Source organism: Mustela putorius, unplaced genomic scaffold, assembly GCF_011764305.1.
Source record: "Mustela putorius furo isolate JIRA1106 unplaced genomic scaffold, ASM1176430v1.1 tig00003875_pilon_pilon_pilon, whole genome shotgun sequence".
NCBI lineage: Eukaryota > Metazoa > Chordata > Mammalia > Carnivora > Mustelidae > Mustela > Mustela putorius.
The window spans coordinates 7,501,701-7,523,546 of NW_025422026.1; the positions used below are offsets into that span (position 1 = coordinate 7,501,701).

The window sequence follows — 21,846 nt, forward strand, 5'->3', positions numbered from 1 at the left end:
ACATTGCTCTCTCTCTCCCCCTCCTTTCTCCCATCGCTGCTCAATCTTCCTACCATCCCTCCTTCTGTCTGTCTTCCCCTTTTTCTGCCTGAGACAGTGATCTCAGGGAAAGAGATGATAATGGGGGAATAGATTCCCAAACCATCAAGACTGATGAATTTTGGAAATCATGATGATAAAATGCCTCAGTGCCTGAGCAGGGGATCTGGGGCCTTGATGTTCAGTGACAAAGACTTGCCTGCCCTGGAGATGCCTTGCCATTGGGAGCCCCAGTGACCAGGCATGAAATGATTGGTGTTGTTTGAGGTAGGCCAGGCATTATGCTGGAGAAGCTGCAGAGGAAGGACTAAGGAAGCAACACCCACCACGGACTGCATTCTCCAGTCTCTCTATGAGGACCATTTGGTGTTTCCTTGTGTCATTTTGATGAGCCCTCTCTGGGCCAATGTAGGCTCCTGTCTTCATTCATGATAGCTGCAGATTTAGTTATTTCTAAATGAAAAGGCCCTTTTCAGCTTTTATGGGTGTTTTCATAGAAATAAAGTCTAGGATTCCTATCACACTTTCCCAAATCTGCCACCTTAACCCATCCATTTATATGCCCTTTAGCATCCCAGAGAGTCTTCTTTCACCTTGGGTGTGTGTAAGAGCTCTGAGTCGGTGGTGGAGAAGAGTGTTGTTGGCTTTGGAATCAGCCTCAGGTAGGCACAAGGCTTGGATCCTTCCACTTGGCAGCCTTTTGAACTCAAGGAAGTTGCTTCACCCTTTTCTTCCTCTGCACAAGGCTGTTGATAAGACGTTTCTACAGTCAAGGCACATTGGGAGGATTGAAGGAAGCAATGCGCTTTAATTCATTTAGCACAGATCTTGGCAGAGGTTAGGCACTAAGCAAGTTGCTCTGTCCCCGAGACAAGCCTTCCACCTCTAGCCTCAACCTTGGAATACTGAAAGCATCTCTTTCTGCCTGTTATGAGAAATCCAGAGGAGGCCTCAACTGTTGGAATCACCTACCCCAGACTTAGCTTCGCTCCACCTCTGGGGGACCCACCAACCAGGTGACCCTGAGAAAGATTCCTCACCCAGTTTCAATTAGCCTAAAAACAAGATGTCCACTTGCTCCAACCCTCCTTCCGTGCTTTTAGAGACAGGAATGTGCATAATCGAGTAGGAACGTCTTTGGGGAAAAAAACAAAAAACCAAAAACCAAACTACCCAACTGTGATTACTGGCTTAGCATTTAAGACTTTCTCCTGGGTTCATCCTCAGAGCAGCCTTCCCTCGCCTTTGGACCTTGAAGGGCAAGCCAAGAGGTAGGGCTTGTTTATGCAAAGGGAGAAGGAGGCACTCACAGCTGCGAGCCTCAGGTTATGGCTTGGGATACCAGATGCTGTGGGGGGGGAAAGCTTCTCCTTGCCTTTCATCTGAGACCACCCTTGGCTCACACCCTTTGCTGCAAAGAGGCACTCTGGGGTCCCGTTGTAGAATAGTGGGCTGTGTGAAACTCATGGGTCTCAGAGCTCTAACCTCACAGCACCAGGAGGGGCAGCCAGAGGTCATCCAGTGTCTGCCTCCCCAAATCCTTGTACTTTGGAAGCAGATGATACCTAAAGGCCAACAAGCCCAGCCCTTTTCCTCACCCTACCAGTTTTACAGATGAGACTCCGGGGCCCAGGGATGAACCAGGTGGTATGATGTAAACCTCAGTCAGGGCCCCGGGGCTTCTGGGTTCTGGCCCATTGCTCTTGTTGGCCTGTTTGCAGCACACATGTACACATACACACACACACACACACATGCACACACATGCACATGCATACACATGCCACTCTGGAAACTCAGGCTACCAACCCCGGAGAGGGTCTTGAGACGAGCTTTTGTTCCGTTCCCTCAGCGTATTGATTCAGACGGGAACATTTGGCTTTGGAAAATCTCAAGCAGTTTTCCAATGCAGAAGAATCTTTGCAGCCCTTTGCTCTGGCAGTGTAATCGTTACAGATGTGAGCAGGAGGAAGCAGAGGGTGCCCAAGCTGAGAGGGGCATGCTGGCAGCACTGGAGCAAGAGCTCAGACGACCTGAGTCTTGGTCCGGGGCGCTCTGCACCCTATTCCATGGGGCCAGATCTTGCTTCCAGCTTCCTCCCTCCTAGAATGCTTTGAGGCATCTCTAGGCACCGTATAGGTTGTGTGATTGTGTTAATTAATACCCCTTTCCTGGAACTTCTCAGGGGACTGGCTAACTAGGGTTAACTAGGGACCCGCAATGCATAAAAAAAAGTAGTGGTAGTAACTTCTGTTTATGACTCACTTCGCAGTTCGCAGGAGCCTCAGCTGCTGTTATCAGGCATCTGTAGGCTGCCCTGAGGACATCATCCCATCATGTTTTCTAAGTCAAATCTCTGGCTTTAACTGAAGGTGGGGGATTCTATCTGCCCTTTCACATTTGTGGTCTGGCCAGAGATCCAGCAAGTGATCTGTGGCCTCTGTCCTCCTGGGTGCCAAAGGAACTTCCTTCAGAATTAGAGGGTCTTATTTCATGACTCAGAGAAGAATCCCATTTTCCGTTGGGTGTAGCAGTGCTCTGAATTTTCCAGAAAGCGCTGGGTGTGTGAAAAGGCGCTTAACGTTTGCATCTCCTGGCCCTATGAGGAACTGCTCTAGACGAGTTAGCAGGTGGACAGGAAACTTGGCTTCAGCTCAGAGAAGCTGGATAAGGCAGCTTCTCGTGGAAGGAATCCTGTCCCATGATGCTCCTCCAGCTTTCCTTTGCCTAGGGATGTAGCCGGCGCCTGTAGGTTGTGGTGTGTATTGTTTACTGAAGTAATTAAAATATGCAAAGTGTTCCCTGTCCCCCATTTTACGCTCCTTCCCCAGCTATTTCTGGCATTTTCAGTTGGCAGTTAATAAAACAAAAGGGGGGCCCAAAGGCCCGCATCTCCCTCCAGCTAGAATGATTAATTTGGAGTGGTTTGGAAGTCGCAGACTTTACCTTTAGCTACAGCCGTGCCTTCTTGGCGGATCCATTCAACTTGCTCCAAGCACTGGAACCAGGGGACTGTGAATGCCTCGTGAAGGGCACAGGGCAGGTTGGGGGAGCGAGCGGGAAGGGGGCAAAGGTCTGGTTTGTTGATTATCATAGCACAAAACTGGAGGAGACGTCTCCTTCCTCAGGGTAAGCAGGCGTGGAAAGAGCTATGACCAAGGACACTGGAAATTTACTTCCTAATCCAGCCTAAATGTCCACCACCACCAAATACCCCCTTCTACCCGCACACACAGAGATTCAAAACCTGTTCCCTTCTCGAGGCTGCTTCTTGCAAATATTTGTAAGAGAGCCTTGTTTTCGCCATAGCAAGTGTTTCTCCCAGTTCTGGTTAACAGATACTATGTCAGTTGCTTTATGTGGGTTGTTTTATTCAATCATTTTCATTTTTTGGAGGTGGAGAGCAGTTGATGTTCAACCAATGGGGAAACTGAGGCTCAGAGAGGTTAGCTGATTTCCTGAAGTGACGTGGCTATATGAGTTTGTAGCTGTGTGTTCGTCTGTGTATCTCGATGTTTATGGGCCCCCTACTCTAAGATCTGCTTAGGGGCGCGCTGCCTTCCGTTCCCGTTAGGAGGATGTTTTCTGTACCTACCAGCTTTTCTAATAGGACATCTTGTCCATGCACTGAACAGAGTGTGCACAGTGTATTTTGGCATGGACGTCAGGCCTTGCCTCAGCTTACCTCCCCACCAGCCCAGACCCATAGCCACCTGCCTCCTTCTAACCTGTGGCCCAGAGAGACGAAAGAGACACAAACCACGTCATACTCCGGGAATCATCACGACGAGGGATGTGGGGAGGCCACAGCCTGCAAAACGTCTTTTGGACACAGTTAAGAAGCAGCCCCTCATGGTGACAGGTGTCAGATCAGGGCAGAAGTCCCTGTCACTGTTGGAAATAATGCTCTGTGTTAACACTGTCAAGAGTCATTTCTTTTTCTTTCTTTCTTTTTTTTTTTTTTTTTAAGATTTTATTTATTTATTTGAGAGGAAGAGAGAGAGAGAGCACAAGAGCAGGGGGAGGGAGAGGCAGACTCCTGAGGAGTAGGGAGCCCGAGGTAGATGTGGGGCTTGAACCCAGGGCCCTAGATCATGACCTGAGCCGAAAGCAGACATTTAACCCACTGAGCCACCCAGATGCCCCTCAAGAGTCCGTTCATACCCTTGACTAGGCTTTATAAACAGTCTTCCATTAATCAGCCCTCCCAAAGTCTTTCGGGTGTAAATGAAGGTGAGGAGAAGCGGCTGCCTGCTTCTTGGGCAGCTGATGGGGGGCCCCAGGAGGGGATGCACAGGCATGTTCTCCCATGATCGCAGCATGCCGTCCCCATCACAGACTTTGCAAGTGGCCAGTCCCCTGTGTGGGGCTCTTGGGATCTTGGAATTCAAAAGAAACGTTTTCAATTAAGAAAGCCAAGCAGTCCAGTTCCTCATCCAAAGCTAAGAGGTGGGCCCCTGGCCTGAGCTTACTTAGAAATGGGACCTCACGGGCTAGCCAGGGAGAATATTTTGTCACTTACTGGGAAAGCTCTTTCTCCGCCGTTGGTACAAGTCAGCTCTGGTCCCCGCTGGGCTTGGACAGAAGGCTCAGGTTTGGAGGATGATGTCCTAAAACTCGGATTGTGATTAAGGAATCCGATGTTGTCATCTTCAAGCTGATGGGTATTCAATCAATGTGATACACTTTCTGGTTACTGATGTCACTGAGAAGATGGCTGGAGGAGACAATTTACAGCTCGGTCTGCCTTTTGAGGAAAGAGACCCCTTCTCTTTTCTTTGCTTTTTAAATTCAAATCATCTTGTTTTTCCTTCTTTTTCCTGCCAGGAGGCCCAACACACAGGAAACCAAGTCATTGAACTCTACCAAGTCATTGAACTCTACCGCATAGATTATGTTAACCATAGACTATGCTAACCATAGACTATACTAACCAGCTCAGTCTCCTCTATTCAGATACTTGCATTAGCTGCTCTTCCTGGGTGTTGAGACCCTGCTTTTGTAAACAGCCCAGTAGTCCAAATATCTGAGTCAGCAGCCACACTGATCCTGGAAACCTGTTCCCAGTGTTTGTAGGTGGAATTGCCTTGAACCCACAAAACCCACAAGGAGAAGGATTTGGAGTATCCATGGGATTCACTTCCTGCTTGGCCCCTTTCTACCATGCTCTTGCTGACATTCCATCCCTGAGCTGATTTCATTATGCATAATTCAGGAATGGTGTCTTGTCGTAAGGGACATTGAGCAGAATGTCCAAATTTCTGGAAAAAAAAAAAAAAAACGGGAAGTGCTGCACAATAAGCATGAACACTAAGAAATTAGCACTTTGGAAGATGGTATATACACATCTGTACATGTGTATATGAAAACCCTGCATGCTTCTGTTTCTTCTAATATCTCCCTGAGTTTCTGTACATGTTCTATATAGTTTATTCTTTTACGTATAAGAAAGGTGAGTCTTCTGGAGGTTAAATGAGTTCCCTAAGGTTCCTTAGCTAGTAAAAGGCATTAGCTAAGTTATACGTTACCCCTTTGTTCCTTCAGATGGTCTGTTTCCTTATCCTATACACACATTTTCAACATCAGTCATTATATTTTTTAGATTTCTTTTTGCCATTAAATCCCAAGCAAAGCCAATCTCATCTGAAAGAGAGTTTCTTCTGTTTGCTAAATAAGTCTGAATCTAAATCAGTCCCTTGGGAGCACAGCCAGAGCTAAGCAGGGTACAGTAAGAATCTAGATTTATCACAAGAAGGCTCTATTCTCCCATTTCCCTTTACCTGTTAGTGTTTGGGGAGCCCTTGGGGTTTGGGTGGATCAGTCTAGATCCAGAGTGATCCATGGGTCTCAGCTGAAGTGAGACCTCCAGCTCTGTTCAGTGCCTTGAGCTCTTACCAAGATCACGATGGTTTCCCCTGGAAGATCTGAATGCAGCCAGGACGCTCCACGTCTAGGCATCCATAAAAAAAAAATAAGGACAAGTTATTTTTCAACCTACATCTTTGGACTTGCACTCTTTGCTCTATTAAAAAAAAAATACTGCTTGGGGGTGATAAAGGACAGTGAGGTCTCTGAATGAGGCCAGCATTTAGACAGGATTTAGAAAGGAGGAAACAAAAGGGGGAGTGGTAGAAGGTATGTGTTCCTGGCCCTTCCATCTGAGAACTTGCTTCTGGCAGATGCAGCTCTAGGTGAGAGAGTTGGGGAGAATCACAATGGGCCTATTTATGATAGAGGCTCACACTGCCGAACAGCTTGGCTCTTAAACTCCTTGTATTTTTGGAAGACTCCAAGGGTTTTTCCTAGTCCTGGGGCTAGAGGCTCAGTCTGAAACAGCCATTCCACTGAGATTCTGCTAAATGGATGCCTTTTGCATAAACTGTCACAAAGCCCCACTCGGGGAGGGGGGGGGGCAGGCCTATAATGATGCCTTTGTGAGCCTCCTCTGTACCTCCCCTCCAGAGAATCCCAACGGCCTCCTCGACCCAGGGCTGAGGTCCTCTGTTTGTGTCTAGCAGAAGCCAGGTTATGGCTCATCCTACTGTATATATTGGGGAGAGAAGGAGAGGCAAAAAGAAGGCAAACAGTTCTGCTTTGTGAAGTCAGAAGTCCGATTTCACTATCGAAAATCCCAGGGTCTTATGTGTTTCGTCCATGGAATTTCTAGAACTGGGGTGAAGCCATGGACAGACATGCTTCTGTGACTGTACACACCCATACTGTAGAGATGAATCAGAGGAATGTTCAGATTAATACATCCCTAAGGCCTCACCCACACCACTGGGGAAACAGGGTTCTACTGGGTGACCCGACTTCTAAACACAACAGGAAGGACACAAAGAAGCTATAGAACTAAAATTTAAACTTTGTAAGACTCGTGTATTTCTGATTTCCATCCCTGTGTGTGTGTGTATTTTTTTTTCCTTCCAAGAATACATTTACACTGAAAACAAAAGCAAGAGTCTAGGGGACTTCCATTTCATCTCCTCTTCTTAGTGACCTTGGGCAAGTCACTGCCTCTCTTCTAAACCAGGTTCTCTGGCTAGAGGCAGGCTAGGTCAATGCCAAAATCTTTCCTACTCTGTACGTTCCTGAGGTACAGCTTTAGCATTGACTTTCTCCTTTGGAGTTCTGGATTCCAACGAATGTTGGATTTGGGGAGATGGAGTGGGGGCAGGTACGCAGTAAGGCTGGTCCCCCAGAGAGCACCCTGGACGGAATACGGCGCTCACACCAAAGCAGCATGCCTGGAGAATGGGCCAATAGGGCTAGGCAGAGGGGTGAAAAGCTGGTTGGAAATTCGGTGTCTGTAATTCAGAATAGCCAAGTGGGGAAATAAGGAGAAACGATCAGGGACAGGGGGAGGGTGGGTAGAATAGGGGACGATCTGCAAGGCAGACTGCTTTGGTGGCCTCCGTCATACATGGGGAGGGAGCTATGAAGAGAGCCCAGCCACCAGGGTCGGGGAGCAGAGAGTGCAAAGTGTTAATTCGGGAAGGACAGTCATGTCCTTCTGAAGTTTTGAAGTTATCTGCAGAGTGAGTCAATGATTTAGAGTGGAACCACTTACTTTTGGTGCCTTGGAGACAGGATACATTTGAGGAGGACTTTGCATCTTTCCTCCTAGGTTTGGGCCATTTACTTCAGGAGGCATCCAAGGGAGATTCCAAGAGCCATGTGTGATCGGGGCATGGTCGACAGGCCTGTGTTTGTGTTAAGGACCCTACCTGCGTGCACAATGACACTCACATAGGTTCATCTAAACTTTCCCCTTCCGGATACACGGGCGTATGTGTCTGTGTGCAGCCCATGTGTGTGAAAACCCCAGGCCCTCTGGAACGAGGGGGGCAGTGATTGTAAAGATGGTGGTGCTGGCTGCTGGGCTGCTGCTGGGGGCATGGTCAAGGTGACCCCCAGCCTTGGCTGATGAGTGGCTCGGACACGCAGAGCAGAGGGGCAGAGGCAGTCACTGGGGTAGGAGGGTGACCAGGAGAATTCCCAGGGGGGGAAGAGAGGGCACACGTTAAGCTTTCCGTCTTTTTCTTAATGCACATGGAGATTCTTCTATATGGTTCTATGTGCAATCAAGAAAGATTAAAATTGAATAAACTTAAAAAAAAATGACACTGATGATAAATGGCAAGCTTTATGATTAAACTGTTTTGCCATTAATGTGCGTCGTGAAGCTTTTACAACTCTCCAGAAAGCTAGTGCCCTTCTCATGGACATTAACAGACTTCGACTTGGCCCACACAGATTAGCGATTGCGGAGGGAACTTGAATCCTTCCATTTGTTCCAGAAATATCACACCCCATGAATCGGTGTTTTCTCACCTTCGCTGCATTGTGGTTTCTTTACCTGGAAAATATGGGTCAATTTGTCTCCTTGATACCTTGTCAGAGTCGCGGGAGCAGAGCCGTTTTGAACTTCTGGGAGCGAAGCGGGCTTCTGTGAGGTCTTTGCAAACCATCAGCTGCTCCTTTTCTGTGTGATTAGATGCAGAGAACTGAGGGGCCTTCTAGAGCTCAGAGTTCCTCTTTAACCCAGAGCAGTGCCATCCCTGGGCCTGCAGGGGAGTGGGTGTCTCTCTGTGGAAAAGAGCAAGATAGTGCCTTGTTCAGGGAAGATGGGAGAGGAGAGGCAGCTGTGGGGAGGTGGGGGGGGAGGGGGACACTGCCCCCCCTCCGAAGCACTCTGTGCATGAGGGCATCTGTGCAAGGGGGGGGGCCTGAGATCCTCCTTTAGCTCATCATACTTTCAGTCCCACTACTCCTGTCCCCCAGGGCAGGGTGGGGAGCCAGGGCTCAGGAACTTAAAGAATTGGGGTTTGGGGATTTTGGGCTCTCCCTGGCTGGAGGTGAGGCACCTGCTCCTGCTTCCCACCTTTTCCCTCCCCTCCCCTTCCCACCCTTTGTCCTCTCCCAGAGAGACAAGACTCCAAACTGCACACTGGTAGGGGCTCAGCCTCTGGACCTGTGGTCTTCAAACCTCAATGCCCCTAAAAGGATTTTGAAAAATCACCTATGCATGCCCCATGTACCTTTCAAGTTGCTATTATATAAAATCTCCAATGAAATTTCAAATAGTTGCATATGATGTCATTTCCAGAATATTGTAAATATTGGCATTAAAAAAAAATACATCACTCCTGTAGTGTATCTAATGAACTTTAAATACCAGAGCAATTTGATACATCACAGTAACGAACGCTTAAACAGTCAGTTTTACATGGTTCCTTCTTCTTCCTGAATTTATGTTTTCATTCTAGTCACCCTACCAAATTTTATCCTTTTGTATTATATTTTTGTGCATGAAAGCCTTTTATTGGCCACTCTATCATAATTTAGTGTGACAAAAATATGTATGAAGATTGAAATTTAATTTTTAATGTATAATAACCATTAGTTTCTAGATAGTAAGAGTTTTGGGATTGAGTTATCATTACAATTATTAGCAATATGCAGAAACAGGCAGCAGATCAAAATAATGCATTTATATCACAACCTTGATGAATATGAATGATAAGAAGTATAATATTTTTGGAAATGCATCTCTTATATTTTTCCATTAGTCTGTAATGAATATTATTTATTGCTAAAGTAAGGAAGGTTTAGATCAATTCTATTCCTGTTTTTTATTTCTATTACTATAAGAACTTAGAAAGGTTATTTACACTAAATAGATGTAAAGGAGAGAGTTTTGTTATCACAATGTGACTCAATTCTTTGAACTATTGTTTGGCTATTTGCCTAAAATCTCATGTTGGCCTTTTATCAAAATTTCTTTTTAATCTCCGCTTAGCTGATCATTCTTTTAGGTCTGTCCCCTTCAATTGTTTGAAAAGATTGGAAATGATTCGAAAAAGGATGTACTGTCCAGCCACTAGAGACGTTTGTTTGCAACACCTGTATCGGTATTTCATAGCACTTATTTGTTTGTACTCTGTAGGTTTTCCCCCCTGAGATTTAGGATGAATGAGAGAACTGTGTTTCCTTTTGAGAGTGGCAGGTGTGTGTGTGTGCGTGTGCGTGTGTTTGTGTTTGTGCACACGCACGCAGGCACAGTTGGGAAAGGGGATTGCTGGGCCACAGTGGGTACTCAGTCAATGTTAGAAAAAAAAAAAATCCATATGGGAGTTTAGGATTAGTGAAATCCTTCCACACTTTCCTTGCCTGGGTGCCTACTGGAAAAACTTCTTGTGTCTCCAAAGTTATGTGGCTCCTGGACTGGAACCACTTTAGTGGGAGCTGCTGTCTGTCTCTGCCTGTTACACTGAACAGGAATTCTAGGCTTTTATTCTTTATGGGGTAAAGAGTCCCCGGAGATATATGTAAAAAGTGCACCTTCCCTATTGGCAGTGGAAGGGTAGAAACACCCGAGTCCTATCCCTGGGGGTCTGGCTAAACAAACTGCCGCATGGTCTTGCTTGGTGGGGTCCTGGATAGCTGTGAAAGGAACGAGAACCCCAGTGAATAAAAGTAAAGTACATGACAGGTATGGGATGTTACTTCTTATCTAAGAGAATGAAGAAAATGAATATACTTTGTATTTTCTTATGCTAAAAACAATAGAAGAATAAACTAAAATCAAACCCCTAAAAATGGCTGCCTGTAGGGAAAGAGAAGATCAGGGCGGGGAGAATGAACAGAGATGGTATCAGACTTGGATTTCGTGTACTCTGTTGGTTTTAGCTTTGAAACCGTGGGACAGTTTTCACATCATTATAAACATTTAAATTTGTAGAATTAAACCAATCCTTCAAAATAAAAAGCAAAATGAAACACGTAAGCCTAACTGTGTATTACGTATTTTAAGTGTATTTTAGAAACATATATTAGGATAAAGCAACTATGTAATATTACTAATGTAGGAATCAAGATTTTCCACATAAGAAAACATACAGATATAAAATCAAAGAGGTTAAGTAAAAGCTCTGTAATCCTGATTTTGAGTTGGAAAAAATCAATATGAACTCATGATGTATTTTCCCTTAAAAGTTCTTCCTAGCTACTTCCATCAGAAACACCTAGAAATAATGACCAACCCAAGAGCAAGGAACACTCCTGGCCCCACAGTGTAGGCTCTATAAATATTCCATTGTCTGCCCAGACGACCCAGGGCTCCTTGGAGAAATGGCTTCTTCTAGGGCTAGGGCAACAAAGGTACAAGATGAGCCTATGATATTTTTTCATGTCAGAAGCAAGGATGCTATCAAAGATTACTGGGTATACGTGAGAGGCACCAAATTTAAGAGGCTGCCACTGGCCAAAGATGGAACTGTTAAGCATTAGCAAGAGGAATTACAATAAGTTGAAACACTTCAATGTGTTAAAAGACATACCTGCACCCTCCCCCCCAACACACAAATATGAACATACAGAGTCAGCAATGCTTCTCAGAACCAAACCAGACCAAGCCTCTTACTGGTCACCTTTGGAGGATGCTAGGGAAGGAACTCGTTATTCTGAGCACTCATAAATGAAGAAAGAGAGCCAAGCATTTCTTATATGAAGTGTTATCTGTATAATCAAATAGTTAACGAGGGATTTTTTTTTTTTTTTTTTTTAACCTGTAGAAGATTTCCAGCAAATATACGCAGAGGTGGATGCTGGAATTAACACCGTCTGTAGCCGCTAATGAAATAGTGGGTCTGGGCAGTGCCTGCTGGTACCTTGGGTGAAAGAGGGCATCATAGTAGATGACCAGGCTGAGAGCATGGGGCTCCATGATAGTCCAGGGTGTGGATGGTGGTGTCCAAGGTACTGTAGGCCAAAGATCTCCAAGTACTTATTTTCTTCTCAGAATCTCATCTTAGAATCTTTGCCTTATTCCTGTATGTTTCCTGTTTCAGAGCTTAGCTTTCAGGTCTTTAACTCAAGAGTTTGGATCATCAGGCTAGTATTTCTCAGGCAGTCCATATCAACTTACCTTATTTCCATCTGTGAAATGGGGATACTAGGGAATTCAGTCGTACACCATGGGATGAAATGAAGGACGTGTGGCTGGTACTCAGTGTGCCTACACTGGCGTTATTCTTATGAAGACGATTATGTCAGCCCATCGCTTGCCTGGTTAGGTTTTACCGTGGGACTGTTTGTCCATATTTTTTGCCAGTGAAGGATTTAACCACTACCTTTCCCAGACTAACTCTCCGATGCGGGAGAAGGTTGTAATTTTTTTTCCTGGAGGAAAATCAGTGTAGGCTAGGTGGGTCCTTATGGGGAATATAGAAGCCAGGAAATTAAGTTTATTATGCCGCCCATGAGCATATAAGGACACAGAGGGAATAGTCCTTGCATTTTACTTTTGCATCTAACAATATTCAGTGGCATTTTGCACAACTCATCTTTCTTTAAGCAGGGGCAATGCTTGATTCCTATGTTGAAGATGAGAAAATTGAAACTCAAAGAGGTTGAGTGCTTGTCTAAGTTCATGTCACAGCCCAGCACCTCTGACTCCCGATTTATTGCTCTTTTTGTTTGATTACTGGCCTCTTGAAATATTTTAGTCCACTTCCGGAGGAATGCCTGATAAATTTCGCCCACATTGGTGGTGAACATCTTGATAAAATTTTTCTTAGTGGGGTCCCCGCAGCCACTTAATGCCCTTCTAATACTTTTATTCCCAAACACTTATGCTTATCAAGGTTTACACCAACACACTTGAATTACTCTCTCTCTCTCTCCCTTTGTAAATTTGGAGATTTCAGTCTGGAACAACTCTTCTGAATTTATTTAAAAAAAAAAAATCATCAAATGAGGCAAACACCAGCATCAGTTTGGAGGAACCCATGACTTAAATTTTTTCATCAGGAGGAATGTTTCTATATTTTATTTTATTTTATTTCACCAAGAAACCAGATCAAATAAGCTATTCTACAAAGTTCTATCACAAACTTACTTTTTCTTTACACACATCATCTTTGGAGACAGAACATACATAAATTAGGTCCACTGGTTTTCCTTTACTCAGATGTTTACTTTTTCCTTTTATAGTTTTTAAACATTTTAAACATGACATATGATCATGATAAAATTACAAACAGCACAGAAGTACATCTAGAAAGGAAGTGGGCTTTTCTCTTTGGTCAGTGCTCATTCCACTCTCACTTCCTTCTCGGGAGGAAACATTAGTTTAGTAACTCTATTTCTGGATCTTTTTCTATGCATTTATAGACTTATGCATTATTCCCTTTTAATGTACTTGCTTATGTAGACACATTTTTACATGAATTAGAATGCTAATATATATATATTTAATGTCTTGCGTTTTCATTTAATGTATTCTAGACCTATTTACATATCACTACACGTACTCTACTATATTCCTTTTAACCACTACAAATGTGTGTTTAATGATGGACAAATTGCTGCCCTTAAAAACAATGAAATAAACATCTCCTTCCACCACTTATTTTTGCTTATAGGAGCAGATGTTTTCTAAGACTCCTAGAAGTAAAATTACCGAGTTAAAAGGCACTCAACATCTTCAGTGTGGACAGCCGCTGCCAAGCTGCAGGGACACTTCAGAATAACTCTGTCCTCGTACCTTTTCAAGCACTAGATAGTATCAACTTTTTTTCATATGACATTCAAAAATGTGTCTCTTTGTTGCTTTAACTGGCATCTCTCCATATGTTTGTGCTCATTCGTAGCCCTTTTGTGGATCATCTGCTCTACCCTTTATGCATTTTTTCTTTTTGGTCGGGTTGCTTTTCTAAAACTAATTTAAAGGAAAACTTTATGATATATGGATTTTAATTCTTGGTTACATATATTGCAAATATTTCCTCTGTCATTTGTCTTTTAACTGTACTTATTTTGTATTTTGCCATGCCACAAGTGTTTGGTTTTTGCAAGTTGTATCGCTAAAATACTATCCTTTATGGCTTCTTGAACATGAGTCTTATTTAGGAAGACCTCCTTCTCCTGAGTTATAGAGATACTATTCTAAGTTTTCTTCTAATATTATTATTGTTTTGTTTTTATGTTTAGCTCTTTAATCCATCTGGAAATGATTTTTGTATATGGTGTGAGGTAGGTATCTAAGTGTACTTTTCAAATGAATAGTTCATTGTCCCAACACTTTGATTACTAACCCATCATTTCATATATTAAATTCTGATATTATACATGGGTCTGCCTCTGGACTCTATTTTGTTCCATTGATCAGTGAAATCTGTCTATATCTATGCCAGTAACACAGTGTGTTCATTCCTGTAGTTTTATTATATGTTTTGCAATCTGATAGAGTAAATCTCCCCTGTGGTTCTATTTCAAATATATCTTCATTTTTATCAAGTATTTATTCCTCCAGACAAACTCTGGTACCATCCTGTCAATTTCCATACATCATTCCATTGGGGTTTTCATTTAGCTTGTGTTGAATTTGCAGACTAATTTGAGGGAGGAATGAGAGATTTATGATACTGAGTCTTCCTATTCAAGGAAATGACATATTTTTCCATATATTAAAATCTTTTATGTTTTCCAATACTTTTCTTTAACTAGACCTTGTATGTTTTCGGCTAAGGTTTATGCCTAGGAATTATAATTTTTTGTTGCTATTATATGATCTTATTTTGCATTGAATTTGTTATGACTGTGTATGAGGATAGTCTGATTTTTTGTAGGTTCATTTTATATCTAGGCGGCTTAATCGTGTAATGATTCTAATTGCTTTTTAGTTAATACTTTGAATAAGTCTTAATCATATGTATGCAGCGGTTTTTGACTCTTCCTTTTCAGTTTTGTACCTTGTTTTTATTTTTGCTTTATTGCATTGGCTAGGACCATCTCAACAGTATTGTGTAAAATCAGTGAAAGAATATACTTTTCTGTGCTTCTAAAGTTTTATTAGCACATTTAATTGTCAGTGTCTTAAATAAAGGAAGTTACCTTTGCTAATGAATTCCTGCATTTAATCAGGAAAATGTGTTGGAAATTTTTGGCATCTTTCGAAAGGATGGATTTTCTTCTTTTATCTCTTAATTTAGTGAATTAAACACTAGATTTCTAAGGGCTGAGGCATTCTTGCATTTCTATTATAAATCTTGTTGAGTTATAATATGGAGTTCTTGTAATATCTTGCTGGTTCAGTATATAATATTTTATTCATATTTGGAGGCTATATTCATAACAGATAATTTTACACATATATAGATAAAATATCTATGGCTGTATTCATGTATTTAAGGCTATATGCTATGTTTGACTGATTTTATCATCAGAAGTATTCAAATCACAGCAAATCAATTGAGAAAGTTTCTAACTTTTTTTATTTTTTGCTTTGGAAAAGTATAAATAGGACAAAAAATTTTAGTGGAACTTGCCCCAAAAATCATTTGGATCTTGTACTTTTTTAATGCATAGAATTTTTACTATAATTGTAATTATTTTTCATGTTTGAATTTTCTACTTCTCTCTTTTTTCATTAACTTTTTCTAGTAAATCAATTATGACACCTTTATTTCCAGATTTTTTGTTGTATTTTCAACATTTTACATTTGTCTTTTCTATGTCTTTTATTGACATTGCCAAAGGGTTATATTACTTTTAAAGAACTACCAATTAATTGTGTACACATAGTCTCCTTTTAAAATTGTTTCCCTTTTGGCTGGATGTTTTGCTTTGCTTTCTTTTATACTAATTCTTCATTTTATCTTTATTATTTATTTCTTCTTTCTTTCTATTGTCATATAGGTCCTTACTACCTTTGTTGTTGAATCACATTTTAATTTATGAACTATTTTAAAAATAAGTGCTTACAGGTTATATTTTTAAAATGAACTATATTTCATAGGCTTCAATAAATACCAATTTAATTATCGTAATAAATAGTTTTATATTTAATTTTCAATTATTCCTTTATCAAAAATTTTTTAATTGCTCAAAGAGAAAGTTTAAAAAAATATTCTTTTGTTGTGAACTTCTATTTGGCACAGAAAATGTTTCCCATTTTTATTTTATGTTTACTGTGGTCTTCCTCTTGGTATTTCAGCTTTCCTTGAAGGTATAATATGTGATTAGTTTTATAAATTGTTTCAGATAATGGAAAATAATTTTCAACTCTTTAGGGAGGCTGAAAGATACAGAATCACAATACTCATAGCTATCAATTAAAACTGATTATATTTTTAAAATGTCTCTTCAATTATCTTGTCTTCTTGATCTGTCCGTTTGTGAAAGAAGTGTTTTGATTTTCCACTTATAATGGTCGTTTTGTCAGTTTCCTTTGGTTTATAGCCCATTTTTACTCTTTGCATTTTTGTTGCCATATTATTGGAGCCTAATAATTCATAATTATTGTAATGCTGGATTTTGCCATCTTGAAATATGATGTAAATTACGTTTTCTCCTTTTAATTCTTGGTATTCTAAATTTTTTCCACATGTTAATAGGCAGCATTTTATATATTCAATATTATACATTTAAATCATATATTGTGTATATCAAATATATATATTTAATATCTATTCATTTTTCCTTTTTATTGTCTTTTTGCATCCTTTCATTCTTAATATTTTCTGCTCTTTTCTTCTATGCATGTCTTTTCTAAATAACACACATCTTTATTTTTTTAACATAAATTTTCTCTTATTTAAGAGACAATATAACCCATTTGGACATAGTGTCTGTATTATATACAAATGATTACAAAGATAATATTATTATCTTTGTATAAATGATAGACAAAGATATTCTTTAAACTTCTTTTTCATAGTGTGCCTTCAACATCATTAGCCCATCCCTCTTTTTTGTCTTTTTTTTTTTTTGTATTGGTTAGAGATTTTTGGTCCTTTTTTCTAAAAGCGGGTTTGGAAGCTATATGTACTATTTCTGTACTTTTAGGAGGCACTTGAAAATTTTAGCAAGCAAATTTAAAAATTGAAACTCTTGTAATCAACAATTGATGACTGTCTGTAAACTCGCTTTCCCTCCCTAAAAGGCAAAGCCTTTGTCTGGCTTCTAAAGATTCCTCTTCCTGTTCTTCTATGTACTGGTGGCTGAAATTACCTGAAGGTTTCACTCCAGAGCAGTAGAGTTAGCAGTAACAGTCGTAGTACTCTTAGCATTATTGGGATTATTATTTACTTTACGTCTCTATTTTACAGGAAGACTTTATTAGTGATTGTATTACATTTTACTACCAAATTAGCAAACACTAAGATTTAAATTGCGTTTTTGTGACTTATATGCTCTACATTATTTGTTATGTTCCCAGTCATTGTCTATTTTAGATTCTTTTTTTTTTTTTTTCTGTTTTTCTGGAGCAATCCTCAATTAATTTCTGCTCCTTTATTTTCTGAAGAACTAGAAGTGAGAAGCTTTCTGAGTCAATGCGTGTCTGAAAGAAACCCCTTCCTTTGTCTTTGACACAGGACACAGAGCTGTCTTGATTTTAAAATCCCAGGTTGAAGATAGCTTCTGCAAATCCTTATCATCATTTATCTCCTAAAATATTTCAAGTGGATAAAGCAAATATCATTTTCCTTTTTAGAAATAAGATTGCCCATTTTCCAGTAAGTCATTCTTTCTTAAGTGCTCATTATCCTTGTCCCTCCAATGGATCCACCATAGAGAACTTCTAATTAATAGTTCATCAGGAAATTTATAGAGAGCTCTTTTTATCAATGGCAAGCACTTTTCTAACAACAAATTCCATGGGCGAGCCAAAAGTTCCCATTTCTGATATTCTGTTTACTAATGATGCAGTGAGTTCTTGAGTTTTAAAACATGCTGTGAATTTTCTTCCACTTACACTAATACCTCGAGCCTGCTGGGCCCTGAGGATTTCCCTAATGTTTCCTCAGGAAAGGGTATCCTGAATGTCAGTCACTTCCTCTTGTCCTTGACTGTCAGATCTGTAGACCCCCAGACAGATCTCCTTAGGCCATTGTATTTTTAAAAAATTTTTTAAAAGAATTAATTTATTTATTTGACAGAGAGATCACAAATAGGCAGAGAGGCAGGCAGAGAGAGAGGAGGAAGCAGGCTCCCTGCCCAGCAGAGGGCCCAATGTGGGGCTCCATCCCAGGACCCTGAGATCATGACCTGAGCTGAAGGCAGAGGCTTAACCCACTGAGCCACCCAGGTGCCCCATCCTTACGCCATTTTAAAAGAGACTTTTCTCATGGGCCTTTGTCACTGATTTCCTATGAGCATGTGGTCTTCCATACATTTGGAACTTCCCTATCCCCTTCACTTGAAACACTGAGACATAAGGGACAGTGAGAAATTCAGGATTGTTAGATAGGTTAGGTCATAGTTCTATGGATTGGATGCCCTTGGATAACTCTGTGCTTGAACTCCTGGCCAAGGAGTTCAACCCGATGTCTGCAAATACTCAGGTACTCCATGGCCTCCCTCAGGGATTCTGCTGACCTCCCTCTGGGCCTCTTTTCGAGGCTAGGTTCCCTATAGAACCAGATTCTAAAACCTCTCCCACCCCAAATCATCTTGTGATCTTTCTCTAAACTCCGTGCCAAGGAACCTACCTTCCTTAGGGAGTATCTCTAATTGCTACTCTAGCTAACCCCCAGTATTGGAGACCTTGGCTGTCAGTACCTTCACTGAGCCTCTGACCCCCGTTACATCAAGTTCAGGTCATGGCTATCTATCTTAGACTAAGAGGCATCGAGGGCACATCTACTTATGAACAGTGCAGACAGGCAATGACTGATTCTGGCCAACGGGTCACTCTGCGTGTGCCTCTGTCTTGGCCCCTTCTAGGTGGGAGGACACACCATGCTTCCCATTCGCTGGATGCCCCCTGAAAGCATCATGTACCGGAAGTTCACTACGGAAAGTGACGTGTGGAGCTTCGGGGTGATCCTTTGGGAGATCTTCACCTACGGAAAGCAGCCATGGTTCCAGCTCTCGAACACAGAGGTACAGAAGGGGCATTGCTGGGAACCTCCGTCTGGGGAAAGGCAGATAGGAGTGATCTCAGGATTTAGACATGGCCTGCAGAACATGAGGTGGTATTTGGACCTCGGGCAAATGTAGCGATAACCAAGAGGGGAGAGCTTCTTAGGACAAAAAGCATCAGAGTTGTAGGAAGTGTGGTGTAATTGTCAAGAAAGCATGAAATCAGACGTCTATATTGAGATGCGAGTCACGGTCCTGTTTGTCCTGCAACACTCAAAAATCACAAATGCCTCCCTAAGACGGAAAACAAAAACAAAGAACAACTCTGAGTTTTTCAATTGTGCCATCTTGTGGAAACACCCAAAGAATCTGGATTTCCAAAGGTTTGAGGCCTGCCAGGCCCAGACTGGGCAGACAGGGGTGGATGGGGAAGGCAAATTTTCCCGTTATTGATAGAGGTATGTGTGGACCTCCAGGAATAAAGGGTCTCATCATGGTAAACATCATCATAATAAGCACATTATGTGCTTTTATAATTTTGATTTATAATAATAATAATAATAATATCAGTAATCAAATTTTCACAGTAGCTAACGTTTAGTGCCACGTACTGTTCTAAGTACTTTGGCTGTATCAACTCGGCACTTTCCACACGAATACCTGTTGAGATTCAGGTCAAAGGGAAGGGAACAGCTAGGGAGACTGAAGAGGACTGGCCAGAGACTCAGAGGCACGGAGAAGGCACGGGCCATGGTCACAGGACTCCTGCCTCCAAAGCCAGTCAGGACGGTTCTCATTTATGTCCGCACCAGACTTGTGTTGCCCTGGAGAATTCAGTATAGTTAATAGACAGTAATAGGCTCAGATTCTCAACCAAGCAGACCTCTAAGAGATTGCAATTATTTTTATGGTCTTCTGTTTTCTATGAAAACATGAACACAAGGGCCTTTTAATATTGCAATCTTATCTGAATACTCGACAAAGTGTCTTTGTTTTTGAGGGCTGTATTCCTCTTTGCTTTCCTGTGCCCTAACCGGTGAGTTTCAGAGACTGAAAAGAAGACATTTCTTTAAAATCTGTAGTATCCAGTCCATCACAAGCTGAGTGAGTCTTAACCACATTTCCCAAAGTGGGACAAAACATTTTAATGACCTTAAAAAAAAAAAAAAAAAAGAAGAGTATGTATCAGAGCCCACTTGTTGCAGTGTTTCGAAAGAATTGCTTGAAAGAATTGTTGCTGTTTTCCTGGGGAGTGGGATTGGTAGTAAACACACAAATACACACACAAGCACACACATACACGCACACAAAAGTGTGCAAACCCGTCCATGCATGCATGCATGTACCTACCTGAGTACATGCACACTTACACACTCTTGCACAAACATGCGTGCACACAAGTATACACAGCCTCCACGTGGTTTGGTGGCCCCATTAAAGATGGTACTATTGATATCCGTAAGAGATCTGCCCTGGAGATCCAAGCCGGCTCATAGCAGCCAACAGTTGGTCAACTGTGCCAACAAGGTGGTTCAGATCATTTCTAGCACAGTTTGGTGAGGCTTTGGCCTGGACATGGGCTTTCTGACCCCAGCCACCTGTCTGTCCCACTCCACGGCCCAGAGCAGCCAAGTACTGAGCTCCTGATTCTGGGTTTCCTTATGGAGGTTGACAATCCAGAGAGCCCCCCGCCAGAGGAGGCGCTAGTGAGTACTTTGGATCGTAGCATTAGCAGCTGCTGCAGTCTGAACCAGGTCCCTTATCCGGGAGGTGAAGGTAATGGAGGGTGGAAACGGGGCTCTAATAGGAATGGAGAATCTGAGTGGCTAGAACTAATCAGGCTGGCACAGAAACGAGCCTTGTGGGCCGGTGCTGACCCCAGGGTGAATAGGACCTGGAAAGTACTGACACTTGGGGGCTTGACAGTCTGTCCTGGGGTCAGGGTGACATGAGACAATGCCCCAGACGGGTCGCTATTTCCCTTGCCCAACTAAACACAGACGGATAGGGGCAAGGACACCAGAGGACCTTGACTCGACACGAGTCCTCACATTTTATCATTCCAGTCCATCTCCAATGAGGACGCTGGAGTTTGGAGCAAGTTGCTCAAGTGATCAGGTTAGGGAGACATGAAAAACCTATCCCCGATGAGGAAGATGAAAACTTGAAAATTCACGAGTTCAATGTCAGCAAAGAAGTGCCTTTGAGAACCTAGAAATGAAGCTCGGGTTACAGGCCAGGTCCTTCCGCTGGGATTGGTCCCGCCTTAAGTTGTTTCCTTCTTACTCCTCCTTAGGACCTCCCCTGTGGAATGTCAAGTCATACTTCATGCTCTTGGCCTGATTTGGACCTTACATTTACACAGGAGGTAGTTGAGGCACACATTGGCTCCCCATCTTTCAGACGAGCATGCTGAGGCCCTGTCAGTTTCACTGACCTGTGCTGACCACCAAGCTGGACAGTGGTGAATCGAGCAGTAGTTCTGATGGGAGGGACTTTAACAGAAGCCAAATACGGGGGTTAGTGCAAAGAGCAGGGGAGGCGGGTCCTCCCCGAGAAAGGGAACTGTATGGTGGCCTCGAGGGAAGCCTGGTGCTATGCACAGAGGCTGAGAGTCGGAAGGGAGCCTGCCAGGGGGTGGGAGCTAAGGGGAGGGGGGCAAGGAGGGGCCAGATGGTGCAGAGTGCCTTCAAGGGGGCCTCACAGTCACCCAGGCTCATGAGAGGGAAGGACAGGTCAGGTGCCAGTCCCCACTGCCAAGTGGCAATGAATGTCGTGTGGCACCCTGGTGAGATTCAGGACTAGAGAGGAGTGAAGTTCAGGGTAGAGTGCATGGGGGAGTCCATGAAGGCCTGGCGCAAGAGGTGGGGCATGAAGGGCAAAGGTGGGCGTGGCCAGCTGGCAGCCTGCCCAGGACGGATGGCAGACTCGGTGCTG

The 21,846-nt window shown here is 42.6% G+C and overlaps 1 protein-coding gene across 3 annotated transcripts in view; it reads left to right on the forward strand.

Moving 5' to 3' along the window:
• The window catches only part of NTRK3 (neurotrophic receptor tyrosine kinase 3), a 380,449-nt gene that overhangs the window by 342,056 nt on the left and 16,547 nt on the right, over positions 1–21,846 (forward strand). For 2 of the 3 annotated variants that reach the window (XM_045067149.1, XM_045067150.1), the window contains one exon: positions 18,772–18,930. In XM_045067149.1, coding sequence (XP_044923084.1) covers positions 18,772–18,930 — 159 coding nt within the window. Of the gene's footprint in view, positions 1–14,034; positions 14,077–18,771; positions 18,931–21,846 lie in introns of all 3 variants that reach the window. The other variant, XM_045067153.1, reaches the window with a different exon arrangement.